Source organism: Cervus elaphus, chromosome 5 (assembly GCF_910594005.1).
Source record: "Cervus elaphus chromosome 5, mCerEla1.1, whole genome shotgun sequence".
Classification (NCBI taxonomy): Eukaryota; Metazoa; Chordata; class Mammalia; order Artiodactyla; family Cervidae; genus Cervus; species Cervus elaphus.
This window is the reverse complement of record NC_057819.1, coordinates 85530646-85548791: the sequence shown is the minus strand read 5'-3', so window position 1 is coordinate 85548791 and position 18146 is coordinate 85530646. Positions and strand designations below refer to the sequence as shown.

The 18146-nt window shown below is 36.5% G+C and overlaps 1 protein-coding gene and 1 pseudogene across 3 annotated transcripts in view; one reads left to right on the top strand and one right to left on the bottom strand.

Annotated features, from left to right (window-relative positions):
• Window positions 1-18146, bottom strand: part of USP32 (ubiquitin specific peptidase 32) — a 195589-nt gene that overhangs the window by 129170 nt on the left and 48273 nt on the right. For all 3 annotated transcript variants that reach the window (XM_043902914.1, XM_043902912.1, XM_043902913.1), the window contains exon 2: window positions 10203-10330. In XM_043902914.1, coding sequence (XP_043758849.1) covers window positions 10203-10330 — 128 coding nt within the window. The remainder of the gene's footprint in view (window positions 1-10202; window positions 10331-18146) is intronic.
• Window positions 4230-4555, top strand: LOC122694337 (annotated as a pseudogene).

The following is an 18146-nucleotide window of genomic DNA, read 5'->3' as shown; positions in this document are numbered from 1 at the left end:
TTAAGAATTATCCCAGACCTGTGTCAGATATATATCCCACGAAACTGTTGACTGTTATATGCTAGTCATGAATCCATGCCATTAAATGCTTATGTAAGAGTCAGAAAATAAGTTACTAATAAATATTCTTTTCAAATATCAAGAATAGAACGTTCATTATCTTCTCTCTTTTCCTCAAGTCCAAAAGCCAAGGAGCCTTGCCTAAACAAAACATCCAGAATACCTCTGTACCTTAATTATTTTATATCTCACAGACTGTCAAACCAATAAACTACTCCAAGGAATGACTTAAACAAACCAGAATATTACCTCTGTCTTAAGTAAATTCCTGCTTCCATCACACTGGATGGCAAGTCCTGAGATTCAGTTTATACCCTCCTTTCTCATCTCTAAAGATATCTTGCCTACTGAAGTCTATTCAAATACACAACTAGAAAAGAGACTCAGAGTATAAACTACAGCGTCATTAGACATCAGTGAGGTAAATTATTGGTATACCCTCTCAATTAGCTTGGCCCTGACTTAATATAATTAAATATTGTCTTTGAAGTTCTGGGTTGTAACTCCCCTTCTACTCACTAGCTTCCTTTAAAGCAAATATTTGTCCCTTATAACTCATCTATTCCCATGTGAAGGAAGAAATGGAATTTTCCGTAAACCCACTGATGGTTGAAGAAAGAAACCTGTTAATATGCTACAAATTAACTACTAAGTTTCAAGTGAAAATTGTTCTCCCTGGAGTTAGTATTCCTGAATTCTGTCTAGAGAGACTTCTTGGCTAGCTCTCTTCTTTGCTGTTCCACATCTTGATCCACGATGGTAACATTGGATCTTTGTCTTTACACTGGCTCCCCCTGTCTGTCCTTACCTACGTTATTATCCATACTTTTCTTAGAAGCTAATTATCCTAGACCTTTTATGATCAATGATCTCATTCTAGAATTGCCTTGCTGTAACTTTTGTTTTCTAAAAGTTTAATTTAACCCATGACTTTAAATTAGGAGAAAAAGGTAGAACTCCAAATTTATCATTGGGAATTCCTTCCTTTCACTGCTCCAACTTTCCCAGACTAACCTAACTCACAACCTTCTCTGTTCCAATTCAGGCAGATCTCAAACTCAACAGAAGAACATCACAATTTAACTGCACTTCAAACTCTTCTAATTACAGTCAAGCTGGTCATAAACCTATAAATTCCTACAATGATTCTGATGAAAGGTTTAGAGGTTCTTTTGCCTCAGAACTTAAGTGACTAGTAAAAGATCATAAAGTAAATAATAAAGTTAGAACTAAAACCCAACTATCCTAACAAAGACTGAAAAGGAAATCATATATCTATCAATAATCAATTTTTATATTTCTGGCTCACTTTTCCAAGTAGATTAAGTATTCTTCCTGAAAAGCTCAAAAAATACATCCAATCAAATGTTTTACAAAGTTTCTGAGGAATAACTGAAGTACAATTACCCTCACATATTCTATGTTTACAATTTATCTGTTTTGTCATATGTCATGCCATATCATTGAAATCACCACAATCAAGAAAAGTTTCAAACATTTCTATCACCTCAGAAGTTTCTTATCCCTGAGGAATTATCCTTCCCTCTCCGTCCTCCTGCACCAGCATCAGTACCCAGTCTCTAGGTAAGCGTCATTTCATGACAGACTCTGTATTTTAAAGAATTTTATATGAATGGAATCATAGCACATGCTCTATTTTTACCAATTATGTTTTCATTTAGCATAATTATTGTGAGATTCACTCATACTGTTGAGTGTACAATAATCTTCCTTTTTACTGCTAAGTCATTGAATATAATTTTACAAAGTAGTTAAAAAAAATTCCTTGTGGACTTTCCTGGTGGTGCAGTGGATAATCATCTGCCTGCCAATGCAAGGGGACACAGATTTGATCCCTGGTCCAGGAAGAGTCCACATGCCGCTGAGTAACTAAGCCCCTGTGCCACAACACTGAAGCCCACGTGCCCTAGAGCCCGTAAGCCACAACTACGGAGCCCGCCTGCACCACTACCGAGGCCCAGGCACCTACAGCCTGTGCTCTGTGACAAGGAAGGCCACCCCAATGAGAAGGCCGTGCACCACAACCAAGAGCAGCTCCAGTTGGCCACAACTAGAGCAAGTCCACACCCAGCAAAAAGACTCGGTGCAATCAAAAATAAATAAACAATTTTTTTTAAAAAGGAATAGTCTAAACAAAAAAGAATACTCTCGGAAAAAACATCATACTACATGTATAATGAGCAGAATGAACATTTTCAATATACTTCTGTTTTAAAAGGAAGAATGTCAAAGACTGCCTAATGAAGAAATATATTTTACTAGTATCAAACTCTCAGGAAGAGTAAGAATAAATTAAAGACTTCAATAATTTAGCTTTAGCAGCTAAAAATATAGGACGAGACTTATTTAAAATATATTCCCATGAATTAGTTATTAAATGTACATTGCTGAGAAAAGGTAACTAATATGGGAGAAAATACAGTGATAACATACTAGTGTATGTATTGTAAATCATTTATTATGCACTATTATTTTGAATTCATTTCAAAAACCTTTTATACATTCACAAAAAATCATTTTACAACAAATAACTATTTTAAATAATGGGAATAAATGAGACTCTTACTAAAAACAACACTAAACAAAAGGATGGACTATAGAAGGACTTCCTTTTAAGCCATCATACATAAACATTTTTCAATAAATAATTTGCTATCCTGTATTAGTTTGTGTGAATATAGGAGGATACACTGTTGTTTCTTCAGGCCGTTTATTTCCTGAGAATACACCTTTGAAAGTCTCAAAATTGAGTGAAATGTTCCTTAATTGCAAGGTTAACCCTAAAAAGCACAATTTTTGATGACTATAAAGTGTTTTATATTTTTGAAACTACAACATATGTATTGTATATATTTGTATTCAAAATCACAACATAAATATAGTATGAAAAAGTTAACCATTACACAGTTAAGAATTATGTCCATCGTTTTTTATAATAGAGTATTTGGGACAACACCTCAGATTCTCAGAAAGGTGCTTCAGGATGGTCCTATGACTTGAGAGAGACCCAGGCACAAAAAAGTATACCTTAAAGCTATAAGCATAAATGACTCTGAACACAAATTCTTTTCTCTTCATATTTTCAGGCAGCTACTCATAAAATATAAAGCATCAAGAAATTACATTTAGAAGTACATTAAGAAAGGACACTCAAAAAAAAAAAGGATACTCATATTTACCACTTAATGACAAAAATATGGAATTATAGAAAGTTCAACTGTATTTTATAATCCTTCTCCTTACATTTTAATCTAAATACAGAAAATAATAACTCATACTACTCAAAGATGATAGTTTAAAAGATAATAACTACCATATACAAGGCAAACATAAAACCATTCCATTTCTGTTACAAACAGAAATTTATTAGGTAGGCACTCAATAAATTACAGCTATATTTATTCCATGGGCAAGCAGAAAGGGGGAAAAGGATAACAATGAATATGCTTTCCTTCTACATTCACCCAAGTTTAGAAAACCTGGGTTGTTATTTTTCCCCCCATTTAGAATTCATTTTATAAAAAATTTCCAGCTTCTATTGTCAAACTTGGCTGAATTTTATCAGCTAAATTTAGGCAGGTTTTTAACACTCTCAACTATCCATTAAATCAACCTTATTTTACCTTATAATACCAATTAAGGAATATGCTATTGGATAGAAGTGTCTTATCAAGACTGACTTGAAAAAGATACCAATTATTTTCAGTATCTACTTCACTCGTCATGTCAGTAGCTCACTTAATATACCCGGGATTCAAAATAAGTGATTATGCATAAGTTATTTTCTATAAGAGTAATTTTTAGTACCAATGTAAATAAGTAACTTCTTTGAAATCTGGCATACCACTTAGAACATTCATAATTTATGTAATGTATTTGACACAATGTTTTATACAAGGAGTTCCCTAGTCCCATTATGCTTAATGACATGTCAGCTCTTCTACTATAAACTTTGTTTTTCAACAGTTTATGAAACTGTTGAAAAACTCCTCTAAGATAGCCCACTCTGTCAGGCCATTTGTAACAGGCAGCTAAGCTCAGAACTCACTGTTGACACAACAGTGTGAGCTGTGCAGTGATTTCTCTAAGGATGAATAGATCCATCACTTCCCAGAGTCACAGAAGCTGCTTGACTTGAAGCTGCCACCATGACCAGCCAGTCACAGGGAATCCAGCAGCTCCTCCAGGCAGAGAAAAGGGACAAGGACAAACTCAAGGAAGTCAAGAAGAGAAAAACCAAGATGATTGCACCAAGCCAAGTAAGAAGAGACAGCAGCTACTAACCAGTATAGAATGCAAAATCAGCAGTTTCGACAGAAACACACGTCAGGAGAAACAGAAGTGGAAACACTGAAGAAGAGAAAAGAACTGAATGCAAGCTACAACAAGTCCATGGAAAGTGTGATCAACAAGCTTTTAAGCATCGTCTGACGTGAAACCAGAAATCCATGCGAACTATAGAACTGCCAACTAAATGTGCACCCCATTGTTCAATAAGTGGTATCTACAGACAAGGGAAAAAATTGCTCTAGGATAAAACTTGGCAGTTAAGTACCATCAAGACAATAATGTACTTTTTTTAAAAGTCTATATATAATTTTACAAGAAGGGAGTGATATATTCTCTCACTATCTTCCTCTAACAGAGCCTTAGGAATCTTTTTTGACCAGTCATACAAAGAGAAATTATTTTTAAAAAATAAAATTTAAGAACTAGCACGAATATTAAACTATGAACAAAAGTGATTCAGTTGGACTTCCTTGGTGGTCCAGGGGCTCAGACTCCACCTCCCAATGCACAGCGACCAAGTTCAATCCCTGGGAGAGGAACTAGATCCTACATGTCACAACTTAGAGACTGCATGCCACAACAAATATCAAAGGTTCCACATGCCACAACCAACACAACCAAATAAATTTTTTTTTAAGTGACGCAGTTAAGATAAAGACCAGTGGATATTTTACAGATTCTAGTTCCAAGGAAAGATTTTAAATCAGTAGCCTGCTTAGTTTTCTCCTGTTAGCCGTAAGGTCAAGATTAGGATTTATTCTAACAAATGAAAACATCAGTTGCTTTTCTCTGGTTGATAAACTACTTTAGTATTTTATAATAGTCAATGATCAATAGCATCAAAAGATAACAGTCAATGACTAGAGTTGTCAAGAAAGTTGTTACCCATGATGCTAGTAAATCCAACATAAAGAAATGTAATCAATAATACAGATCAACAAACATGAAAACAAACCAAAAAAATCACAAATCAGTATTCTATGGGTAGTCCCCCTAAACCCAGACTGTCTAGTAAATGCATGTCTCTAGTCCCAAGGGGCATCTAAATGCAATATGAATACATATTGCATAAATTTACCAATACTAATGGAAAATAATCAGTTGCTTGTTTGCACATGTTGATCACTATGCTAAAAACACTCCAGGGTCTGTGATTGTTTTTCCTTAAAATGTGCATTTTCCTCTAATTTGAAAAAGATTCAATGTTCAAAGAAGACTGTGGTTTCAGCATCCTTCTGCACAAAGATGCCAAAACTACCTTTCCTTGCTCTTGATAGTATGTTGTTACTACTACGGTAAAGAAAAACTCTAATTAACTAGGGAATAAAGTTCTTTCTCCATCCACAATTGGCAGCTTATAGGGGTTCTGTGGCTTTTCTTTCTTTTATTTATTTATTGTTGTTTGTCTTTTCATTTATTTTTATTAGTTGGAGGCTAATTACTTTACAGTATTGTAGTGGTTTTTGCCATACATTGACATGAATCAGCCATGGATTTACATGTGTTCCCCATCCCGATCCCCCCTCCCGCCTCCCTCCCCATCCGATCCCTCTGGGTCTTCCCAGTGCACCAGCCCTGAGCACTTGTCTCAGGCATCCAACCTGGGCTGGTGATCTGTTTCACCCTTGATAGTATACTTGTTTCAATGCTGTTCTCTCAGAACATCCCACCCTCACCTTCTCCCACAGAGTCCCAAAGTCTGTTCTGTACATCTGTGTCTCTTTCTCTGTTTTGCATATAGGGTTATCGTTACCATCTTTTTAAATTCCATATATATGCATTAGTATACTGTATTGGTCTTTATCTTTCTAGCTTGTGGCTTTTCTTATATAAAGATACTGGTGTTAAAATACGACTATTGCCTCAAAACATTATTTTCATACTCTCACCAGGAGTAGGTGACCCTCTTCACCCAGATTTAAGGCCCAAACTCTCCAAAGGACTTTAAGAAAGATCTCACAATGACTATATAAAGTGGAATGATTATTTCCTTAGCTTTACAACTAATCACTTTGTTTAGAAATTCCCTCACTTCCCTTGACTTCCCTGCAACTAGAGAATACAGATCCTCCATTCTATGAGTCTGTCTACTTCAAATGTACCATTTCCTCTTTAGCAAATAACTATGTACTCTGCAAGGATGAAACATACTCATAAATTCATTCCTTTTCCCAAATACACACAAAAGTTGATGAAATTTATCTATTAACCTGCCTGCCTTCGAGAGATGCCTGAAATAAGCAAAAGGCTCATTTTATACAAATGCTGAAACTGTTCCAGAACTGAGCTCAATGGGGTCACTCGTTCTTTGAGATTATTGTATAAGACACTATACAGACACCCGTTCCATGAGAAAATACCAAAGATCAAAGACAGAAGTACTTAATTCCTTATAGTACTTTAAAACTTACACAATGTTATAAATACTAATCAATACTCACATGCTAAAGTACTCCTCACTTAAAATAAGCCTAGGTCAGTAAATAATAGGATAAATGAAGCTCATACCATCATCACTAAAAGCATTTATAAAATTCTTTTTGTGTTTAATACTGTGCCAGAGTTTACACACAAAAACGTGTTGCTGCAAAGAAATTGAAATATCACTGTAGAATTTACAATTTAAAATTAAGATCATCCTTGTAAAACAATTACTTTAGTTAATCTAGTCAGTGATAATTCTTAACACATAGTCCAAAGGACAGAGACTCTTGAAATAGTTTTCAGTAAAATGAAATTTACAAAATATTCACATATAAATGACACTCCAGGGAGTTCCATTTCCACCTTAGCTGCAGAAAGCCTGAGTGTCACTCCTAACCAAAAAAACAAGAAACAACCCTCTATCATCTTACATTTCTTGATCATATCAGAGAGCTGAAATAACAGGAAAACCTGTATTTGACATTTCAAGGATAGATTCCTCCAAAACAACAGGGGGAAGAGGCAACTACTGTGCAAGCAAGTAAGAAAAAAAGTTGGCTAAAATTTTAATGAAAGTGCCATTAATCTATTTCCTGTTTCTATAGAGTTGGCTATCCTGGCCATTTCATCCAAGTGGAACAAAAAAATATGTGGTCTTTTGTGTTTGGCTTCTCTGACTTAGAATGTTTTAATATCCTGGCCATTTTCATGTAAATGGACAAAAAATTATGTGGTGTTTGTGTTTGGCTTCTTTGACTTAGAATGTTTTAAAAGTTTATCCATGAATGTAACAGAAAACCTCACTCCTTTTTTATTAACAATATTCCTTTCTACAGATACACCACATTTTGTTCTATTGATGGACATTTGACTTGTACACTGAAAACTATAAAACATCACTGAAAGAAATTAAAAATCTAAAGCAATGAAAAGGCATTCTAATTTCATGAATCAGAAGATTTAATATATTGTTAAAATGGCAGTACTCTGATTCAATACAACCCTTATCAAAATCTCAGCTGCCTCTTTTGCAGAAATTGAAAAGCTGATACTAAAATTCATATGTAAATGCAAGGGACCCAGAACAGACACAACTTGAAAAAGAATAAAGCTGAGGAGATGACACTTTCTGATTTAAAAACTTGCTACAAAGCTAGCATAATCGAGATAATGCAATATTGATGCAAGGACAGACAGAAATCAATGGAATAGAATTGAGAATTCAGAAATAAAACCATATGCTTATGGTCAACTGATTTTCAACAACAGTGATAAGATAATTCAGTGGGAAAGAATAATCTTTCCAACAGTGATAGGACTGTAACTGACGAGAAGAAACTTGACTCCATACTGAATCCACTCCTTTAACTCTAACCCTTGTGCTCTGCTGCCTCTGCTTAGTCATGCAGGCTCTGCACCTTTTGTAAAAGAATGCTGCTATAGCCTGAAACATACAGGAGAGCCCATTCTCAAGGCTCACTCATATAGAGATAAAAAGCTGTAGAATGGAGAATAATAGTTATCTCATAGAAGGTCTAGGAACATTGTGATCAGACCTGCCTGGACAGCTGTAAGCACAAAAGGTACCAAAAAGTTTGCAACAACCTGCCACACACTCTCCCCGCTTTCAGTATAAAAGACTAACTTCTAATTCAGGTTAAAAAAAACGATGGTTCTCTGGGACACTAGCTGACCATCTTCCTGATCTGCTAGCTTCTCGAAAAAGTCGCTATTTCTTGCACCAACAACACATCTCTTGGTTTACTGACCTGTCATGCAATGAGCGATAGGAGCTTGGACTTGGTAACAGGACAACTAAAAAGCTATTTCCAAAAGAATGAAGTTGGACTCGTCGCACCATACACAAAAATTAGCACAAAACAGATGAGACCTAAAAGTAAAAGCTAAAATTCTCACAGGGAAACATAAGAGTAAATCTTTGTGACCTTAGTTTCCCAGATGAAACAAGGGATGAAAGGAAGAATGGGTAAGCCCATCAAGAGAGTGAATTATGGAACGGGTGAATATTTTTGCAAACCACATATCTTATAAGGGACTGGGATCTAGAATACTTAAAGAACTCTTACAACTCAAGTATTAAAAAGACAAACAACTCAATTAAAAACTGGACAAGGACCTGAATGGACATCTATTTATAGGTATGTAGATGGACACCTGTAAATCTTTATACATGATCCAAAGAAATAAATCAGATATTCTAACTTAAGTTTTCTCAGCACCACAAATTTACAGTCTGACAATTTCGACTTTAAGGAAGAAACTGAAGAAAAAGAAAGGCCTTAAGTTAGTATATATTTGAATTTGGAAGAATGTTGTTTTAATTACTATGGATTCAGTTTAAATCCCTTCCTCTAATTGGCAACTTATATTAACTCATTAAATTGCTAGTTATATCCTAAAATGAAAAATTCTAAATTCCAAATTTTTACATTATACTAGCATTTAAGGCAAAACAGGAGGATGAATTCATACTGAAAAAAAGGTCCCAATAAATAGTATTAGGAAAAAATTAATTGTCATAAATCCAAATTAAAGATAGCAAGAAAGTACATAATAATTCTACACAAGAATACATGATAAAATTAACACAACATATATCCCCACCAAGAAAAAAAGTAAGACACACATAAAAAAGCAATAAATATACTTTCTATATTATAAACCATAAACTCAAAAGCACATAGCATGGGTTAGAAATTGCAACTGTCACTAATTAGGAATAGTGAATTAAGGTTTATGAAATACACTAAGCTTAAAATTCTTATTACAGTTTCACTGTTTTATTAATTGTATTCTCAGTTCTCCTTTCAAACGACATATTACATAACTGTATATATACCTAACTATATATACTTTATTCCCTTTATAAGGCAGTGAATTTACTGTTAGAAAGGGGATATTTATACCAACTTAGCTCACTGTATCTCTACCTAAATATTTTTCATGGAATCTAAACAAGACTTTACAACTTCCAATAAACTAGTGTTTCATATACAATACTAAATTTTACAGAATTAATTTAATTAGGTTTTACTATATGGAAAGGTTTAAAACTCTAAGTTCATAAAAAATACTCCCAACATAAAAAGGACATGTCAGAGTGACAAAGTTCATAAGAATAAGAAGCCAATCATATAAATGGCCCCATGATTATGATCTGCAGCTCTTAAAGATCAGAAGTACACAGAAGCAGAGGGCACTCCTGCAGTTCTCCCATTTGGCCTCTAAGAACACAGCCCTGTTGACATCTAAAGCAAGACCTATTTACCTACTCAGCAAGAAAAATAACTGTAGGGAAGATTAAATCGGTCAAGACCAGGAGAACCCTCAAGAATTCAGACTGGTGGCTAACTATCTCACAGGAAAACTTAGAGCATGAAGATTACCTCGGCAACTTTTGGAGGCACTCCATCCCCAAGCACTTCCCGGATGAAGCAGTGCTGGCCCATGTAATACGAGAGTCCACAAGTCCTCTTGAAGGCATCTTTCAGTCGTTTCAGCTCCACATCTGTAACTGCAATTCAGAAACAGAAGACAGGTAAGAAACCTGAGGAGAAAAGACATCTCTCAAAATCTTTACTTTTTTTTCAATCCAGTTCCTAACAAAAACTAGCAAACATTACTTCTCTTCCCAGATAAGTAAAATAAACCCAAAGATATTTTTCATAATTCTAATATTTTCAAATTTAATCTTAAAAATAAATATGAAAATTCTTGACCCACTGTCTTCAAACGGCAGAACATTAAGTTATGCATACAAATTTTAGGCAGGGGTAAAGAAGAGGTAACAATTAGCAGGTAAGCTGAATGGCATTAGGCTCTGGCATTAATACCTTTTCAGCAGTAATGTACTCATTTCCTCTGGAATAAAAATTATATTATTTGTACCCTTTGAGTACATATTTATCCATGCTCCCAAGTTTAGCTTAAACCGTGTCATCCTCAACAAAGAAAGTAACCTATAAATAGATGATGCTAATACACTATAATTTTTAGACACCCATTAACAAAAAAATTACTGAGCCATTACTTTATTTTAGGCATTGAAGCCTTTCATTGAATAGAACAATCTCTGTCTACAAGGAGAGAAAAATATTCTTTAGTACTACGTGGTCAGTGAAGGTACCACAAATGGTACCTTTAGCCCATGCTAGAGAAGAAAGATAAGACTTCTGGATGGAGAGGATGATTACATAAAATTTTAAAGGCTAACCCAAGCAAAATAGACAAGGGCATGCCAGGCAGAGATAATAGTTTGTTTCAAAGTATACAGAGGATGATGTATAGAGCTAGGGAGAACTGCATGTTACCAGAACAAAATGAACAAAGCTGGGAGTAGAAAAAGATAAACCTAAGGCAGTCACTGACCAAGTCATAGAAATTCTAACACAGTAAGGAAGGGATTCAGTCAGACACAATTCAGGTATGAACTCCAGGCAGATAGGAAACAGAACACAGTCAGATAAAATTCAGGTAGTTTACCAGTTCTGTGGTAAGCAAAATGTGGAAGCAAAAGGTGGACTGCTATTATGAGAAGAAAAAGGAGGAGCTATTCAGGAACTATTTAGAAGGAAAAGTCAACAGAATTTGAAACTTAACTGAAAAGTAGAACCAATGTAGAGTAACATTCAGAATTCTACCCTGAGAAACTTGGAAGGATGGTCTTAGTATGTAGAAAGGGAATGTAAGAAAAAAAAGTGAGGAAGGAAAAATAATAAATAATAAATTAAATGATTAGTCATGTATGGATGTGAGAGTAGGACTGTAAAGAAAGCTGAGCACCGAAGAATTGATGCTTTTGAACTGTGGTGTTGGAGAAGACTCTTGAGAGTCCCTTGGACTGCAAGGAGATCCAATCAGTCCATCCTAAAGGAGATCAGTCCTGGGTGTTCACTGGAAGGACTGATGCTGAAGCTGAAACTCCAATACTTTGGCCACCTGATGCAGAGAGCTGACTCATTTGAAAAGACCCTGATGCTGGGAAAGACTGAGGGCAGGAGGAGAAGGGGACAAAAGAGGATGAGATGGTTGGATGGCATCACCAACTCAAAGGACATGAGTTTGGGTAAACTCTGGGAGTTGGTGATGGACAGGGAGGTCTGGCGTGCTGCAGTCCATGGGGTCGCAAAGAGTTGGACACGACTGAGCGACTGAACTGAACTGAAATGATAACGACATACTGAAAATGAGGAACCTTCAGGAGACCCACTGAGTTTTTACAATTATGAGTGTAAAGTTTAGGAAAGGTTTGATGAAAGTCATAAGCATGTAGGCGGCAATTAAAGTCATGAATAAAGAGCATAAATGAGATAGAGACAAAACTGGAAGAAAGCAATGCTTACAGTACCTGCTGAGAAAGAAAAAAATATTCAAACAAGATTGACAAGGAATACTTAGGAAAAACAAAAGCACAGTTTCCAAAGGACAAGAAGAAGGGGCTGGTCTACAGTCTCAAGTAAGGCAGAAAGGGCCAGCAAGATAAAGACTGAAGAGTGCCTGGCCCACAGATTATCATTCAAGAAAACTCTGTGGTAGGGAGGGAAAGTTCACAAATTCTACAACCTGTAGGGCAATGATAAAACAATAAGAACTAATACTCAAATAAGCAGCTACAGAAAAGTATAACTACTAGATGCTTAATTCAATAAAAAAAATGAATTCATAATATTAACATCCCCAATTTACTGATTTTCCCCCTTTTTAGAATGCAAAAGTGAAAAAACAAAACAAAGATAATTTTATAAATTACAGTTATGGAGAAGAAATTACTTCAGCTACTGGAATATCTATTTCTTCAGTATGCCTATTTTTCATTAATGGCTTTACTAACAAATTAGGATGCTCCTAGTCCAGAGGAGGAGACAAGAGAAATCAATCATTGTGATATAAAATGATAATCTATACACTGTTGGTTACAGATATTTGAAGGAATGCTTGGAAATATGTTGAAAAAAAAGCAATGATTAAAAAAAAGCAATGATGACTGATGACTAATGAATCTATTCATTTATAACATGAGAAGACACACACACAAATTTTTTAAAGCATTTGTAAAAGCAAACAGGGATTCCCTTGTGGCTCAGTGGTAAAGAATTCGCCTGCCAAAGCAAGAGACGCAGGTTCAATCCCTGGGTTAGGAAGATCCCCTGGAGAAGGAAATGGCAACCCATTCCAGTATTCTTGCCTGGGAAATCTCATAGACAGGGAAACTTGGCGGGTTACAGTCTATGATAGCCAAAAGAGTCAGACACGACTGAGTGACCAAACAACAACGACAAAAGCAAACAGACAGACTGAATAAGTTATTGTACAGGCACAAAACAGACTATCAGACACTAAAATACTGCCAGAGGTCCATATTTACTGAAAATAAACAGTATTTTTATTAAAAAATAAAGTCTGACAATTAGTTCACCTGTAGACAAGGAATACATAAAAGTGTTCACTATACAAGTGAAACCTTGAAAACTTTAAAAATAAAAATTTAGGCAGGATGGAAAACAAAAGAAAATCAAGTCTAGAAAATTTAAGGTAGGAAAACATAATACTAATGCACTTATTTTAGAACGAAAAGGCAATTTCTGAAAAAATTAGAAAGTTCAACACATGTGGGGTTTTTTTTACCTCCTTTCTACAGACTTCACTAAAATTGCAGCAAGAATGAAAAAAGGACACAAACTCACAAGGACAAAGAAAACAGGAGAAAAAAGAACTGAGGAACTATGAGAGAGTCAATTTTTTTCTGGGGAACATTAGTGTCTGGAGGAGTGGTGACTGACTTAAGCAGACCCATGAAAATCGAAACCTAAGCAATCGAAACCAGTTGAGAAATATGAACAAGAAAGTAAACTAACTTACCCTGTCTAGAGAACCCAAAAAAGGCTCAGGAATTCACTGTACCAATTTCCACAAAAAAAAAGGGGGGTGGGGTGGTGGTAAAAAGTGGGATGGAAGAGAAATCGGTTGAAAGTTACAAGAGACGTGCTTAGACTAATCTCAGGTCCCTTAAAGCACAACAGAGTCAGGCACCAATCTACCATCTAGCCACCACACACCACTTTTAGATGTAGATATATATCAAGAAACCAAAGACACATTCTCTGAAACACTGAGACACAAAGGCTCCATACTCGACCACATCAGGTTTATCTGACAGCTACAGGAAGGACAATGAGGTATGAAAAAAGGTGAAGATTAAGTGAGCATCTGCATCTCGCTGCCCTCCCTCCCCCTATTCTGACATATGTATCACCTGGGCAGAATCAATGAGTATTCTTCTCTGAAGAAAGTAAATGATCCTAGAACAAAGACCTACTGTTGCTGACATGGGGTGAGGGGGATTCCTCCATTCCCCTTTTAAAAATGGCTGGGTTCCCAAAAGGAAAATCCACAAGTCAACAAGGGATATACTCAAACATATAAGTCTTCCAATCAATCTTTTAATGCATAAACTATTTAAAATAAAAAGTCAGCTTGATAGTCATTATAAAATTAAGCATATACTTAACCTTATGACCCAATTAATTCCACTCCTTGTTAATTACACAAGAAAATACTGCACAGAAATATACACAGGAGCTTTTAACAATAGAAAAAAACCCCTAGAAACAACAACCCCTTGATAAAGGAACAGGTGATGAAGTAAATGCGGTATATTCATACAATGAAATAGTATTCTACAATAAACATGAAGAAACCACTGATCCATGCATCAACATAAATGAATCTCAAAAACTACACTGAGCAAAATAAACCAGACACAGAAGAGGATATACCATATGACTACATTATATATAAAAGTCACAAAGAGGCAAAACCAGTTATGGCATCAGACAGTGGTTGACAGGTAGTGAAGCGGGCAGTATGTGACTGGAGTTGCAGGAAACAGACACCTGCAAAGAGATAGGAGGGAACTGTTCTGAGGTGTGGAAATTTTTATATATTTGATTGGGGTGGTGGCTACAAAAGTGAACAACTGTTCACTTACTGAACTCTTAAAATCTATGCATTTTATTGTATATAAATTATGTATCAATAACACAGACCGAAAAAAAATGAACAGTCAAGGAACACCAAATATTGAAGAAGATTTCAATAAGAAAATTACCAAGACAAAACAGTAGTTCTCGTAACTGTCTCCTCTGCACTGAACAGAAAAATCTGTTGTCGAAAAAGAGCTAAGGGTTTATACGTATCTGACCTGAGCAAAGGGTTTATACGCATCCTCAAGCTCCTGCCTAGGCGCCCCCACCTCTCCTGCCCATATCCCCTTTTCTGAGCCCCCAAGTAGGGGCCTGTTTTGAATGCTCCAGTTGAAGTGAATCTGCACCTGAGGGCTTCTTTCTGACTCCTGGGCAAGATGGCCCCAGTGAGCTCAGTCTTCACACATCTCTTGTTTTTCCCAAGAAGAAGAGGGAATGGCGGAACCCCAGAGGAGTGGCAGTACCTGAACCGTCCACAGAGGACCCTGTACAAAGACGTGATGCTGGAGACCTACAGCAACCTGGTCTCTGTAGCAGGGCATCATGTTACCAAACCAGATGTCATCCTCAAATTGGAGGTGGAAATGCAATGCCTGCCAGAAGGAAAAATCCCAGTTTGGAGCTTTCCAGATTGATCAGCCACAGAATGGATAAAGGATCAAATAATTTTGCAGGAACAACAGTATAGCAGATGCTCATGGCAAGATACCCATTGTATTAAATAAAGCGTCTCAATAAAAAAAAAATCATATAACACCAAAAAAAAAGAAAAGAAAAATATCAAGACAAACAAATAAGGGGAAAGGAGGGGTAAGTAGAAATAATGATAAAGGATGAAAAAAAGTGAAAACCTCCAAATATTCTCAGAAAAAGAGAATAAGAAAATTACATCCAAATAAGAATAGGGGACTATAAAAATATAACAAGGAAAAAAAGTATAACACTTTCTTGTACCTTTTCCAGAGAGCTACAGGAGACTGTCCTACAACAAAATGAGGGGGTAAACAAAGGAAAGAAGACAGAGCCAGCAAACACTGACTGCAGTGGTTCAGTCCAGGCCAGTCAGTCCAGTCAGTTCAGTTGCTCAGTCGTGTCCGACTCTTTGTGACCCCATGGACTGCAGCACACCAGGCCTCCCGGTCCATCACCAGCTCCCAGAGCTTACTCAAACTCATGTCTATTGAGTCGGTGATGCCATCCAACCATCTCATCCTCTGTCATCCCCTTCTCCTCCCGCCTTCAATCTTTCCCAGCATCAGGGTCTTTTCCAATGAGTCAGTTCTTCACATCAGGTGGCCAAAGTACTGGAGTTTCAGCTTTGGCATCAGTCCTTCCAACGAATATTCAGGACTGATTTCCTTTAGAATGGACTGGTTGGATCTCCATGCTGCCCAAGGGATTCTCAAGAGTCTTCTCCAACACCACAGTTCAAAAGCATCAATTCTTCGGCACTCAGCTTTTTTTATAGGAGTACATCAAAGCTGTATATTGTCAACCTGCTTATTTAATTTATATGCAGAATACATCATGCAAAATACCGGGCTGGATGAAGCACAAGCTGGAATCAAGATTGCCAGGAGAAATATCAATAACCTCAGATACCCAGAAGACACCACCCATATGGCAGAAAGCAAAGAAGAACTAAAGAGCCTCTTGATGAAAGTGAAAGAGAAGAGTGAAAACGCTGGCTTAAAACTCAACATTCAGAAAACTAAGATCATGGCATCTGGTCCCATCACTTCATGGCAAACAGATGGAAACAATGGAAAGAGTGACAGACTTTATTTTGGGGGGCTCCAAAATCAATGCAGATGGTGACTGCAGTCATGAAATTAAAAGATGCTTGCTCCTTAGAAGAAAAGCTATGACCAACCTAAACAGCATATTAAAAAGCAGACATTACTTTGCCAACAAAGGTCCGTCTAGTCAAAGCTGTGGTTTTTCCAGTGGTCATGTGTGGATGTGAGAGTTGGACTGACTGCAGCAGGAGAGAGGTGAAGGAAATTCCCAGGATGATTACGGTATCTGAGGAGGACAGCTATGCAGTAAGCATAGAGAACAAGACCAGATGAAAAATGAAAGGACTCCAGAATGAAGACGGAAAGTCTGACAGTAAACTAACACATCTGACTACGATGAGAAAAGCTGAAAGAGGTATTTCACCTTCAAAAAAAATAAATCTTGGGACTTCCATGGTGGTCCAGTGGCTTGGACTCTTTGCTCCCCATGCAGGGGGCTCGGGTTCAATCCCTGGTCAGGGATTCCACACGCTGCTACTAAAGACCCAGCTCAGCCAACTAAATAAATCTCAAGGACTGGTTTTACTTTAGGTTTTTCTTAATCTAAGGAACTGTAGAAACATTTCAACTACACCTACAACACTCATGAGAGTTAAGAAACCAACTAGAATCTTATTGAAAACTATAGAAACAGAACTAAAATCCTTTCTCAAACAGGAAAAGTCAAAGTGAAAGTCACTCAAACAGGAAGTGAATAAAAGACAGGGAATAAGGGAGAAAGTTTGCTCTTTTCATATCAAAACAAAATTTCAAAAGAATTGAACACAAACCTCATTCAACAAAAAGCCTTGATTTCAAGACATCTCAGTTTTCAAAATATTCAATTGGTGAGAACTAGCAACTCACAATCAAATACAAGATATGGTAAGAAAAAGAAAGTACTTGATAGTCACTTAATGACTAGAGCACGAAAGTACTGAAAAAAGCAATTACACAGAAAGGGCAAATACTGAAACAGAAATAAAATAAAGATTATGGTGTTTACCACAGGAACAGAATCCCTCCAATAAGACCCTCTGAAATGCAATCAGTCAATCAATCATTAATTAAAGGTTACTGGGCCCTTACTGATCACATGCCCAAAAACTGTGCTAGGCCATGAGGAACACAAAACTAGTAAGCCAACTTTGCCTTCGAGGAACTCAGCCAAGAGACAGACTCACGAATAAGCAATGACAATACAGTAAACATAAAAGACATAGCTGTGCACAGAGGAGGAACACCTAAAAAGGGGAAAGAGAGCTCCCAAACTACATTACTAAGTACAACTAAGAGCAAAGCAGATAGCCAGTTGTGTATCTAGTGCTATTTCCATATATATATATTTCATATCAAGATCTCCTTATTGTGATTTCTTCTCACATTTGGGCATCCATAGCATGACATTCTCAAGACCTAGCTGACCTATAATAAACCTAATATAGCAACTTATCAATATAAACAACCTAATCACCAGTTATGTTTAGAAGAGAAAATAGCTGTCTTTTGAGCTAAGTAGGATTTATACGCATGCATGCCCAGTCCCTCAGTCGTGTCCAACTCTTTGTGA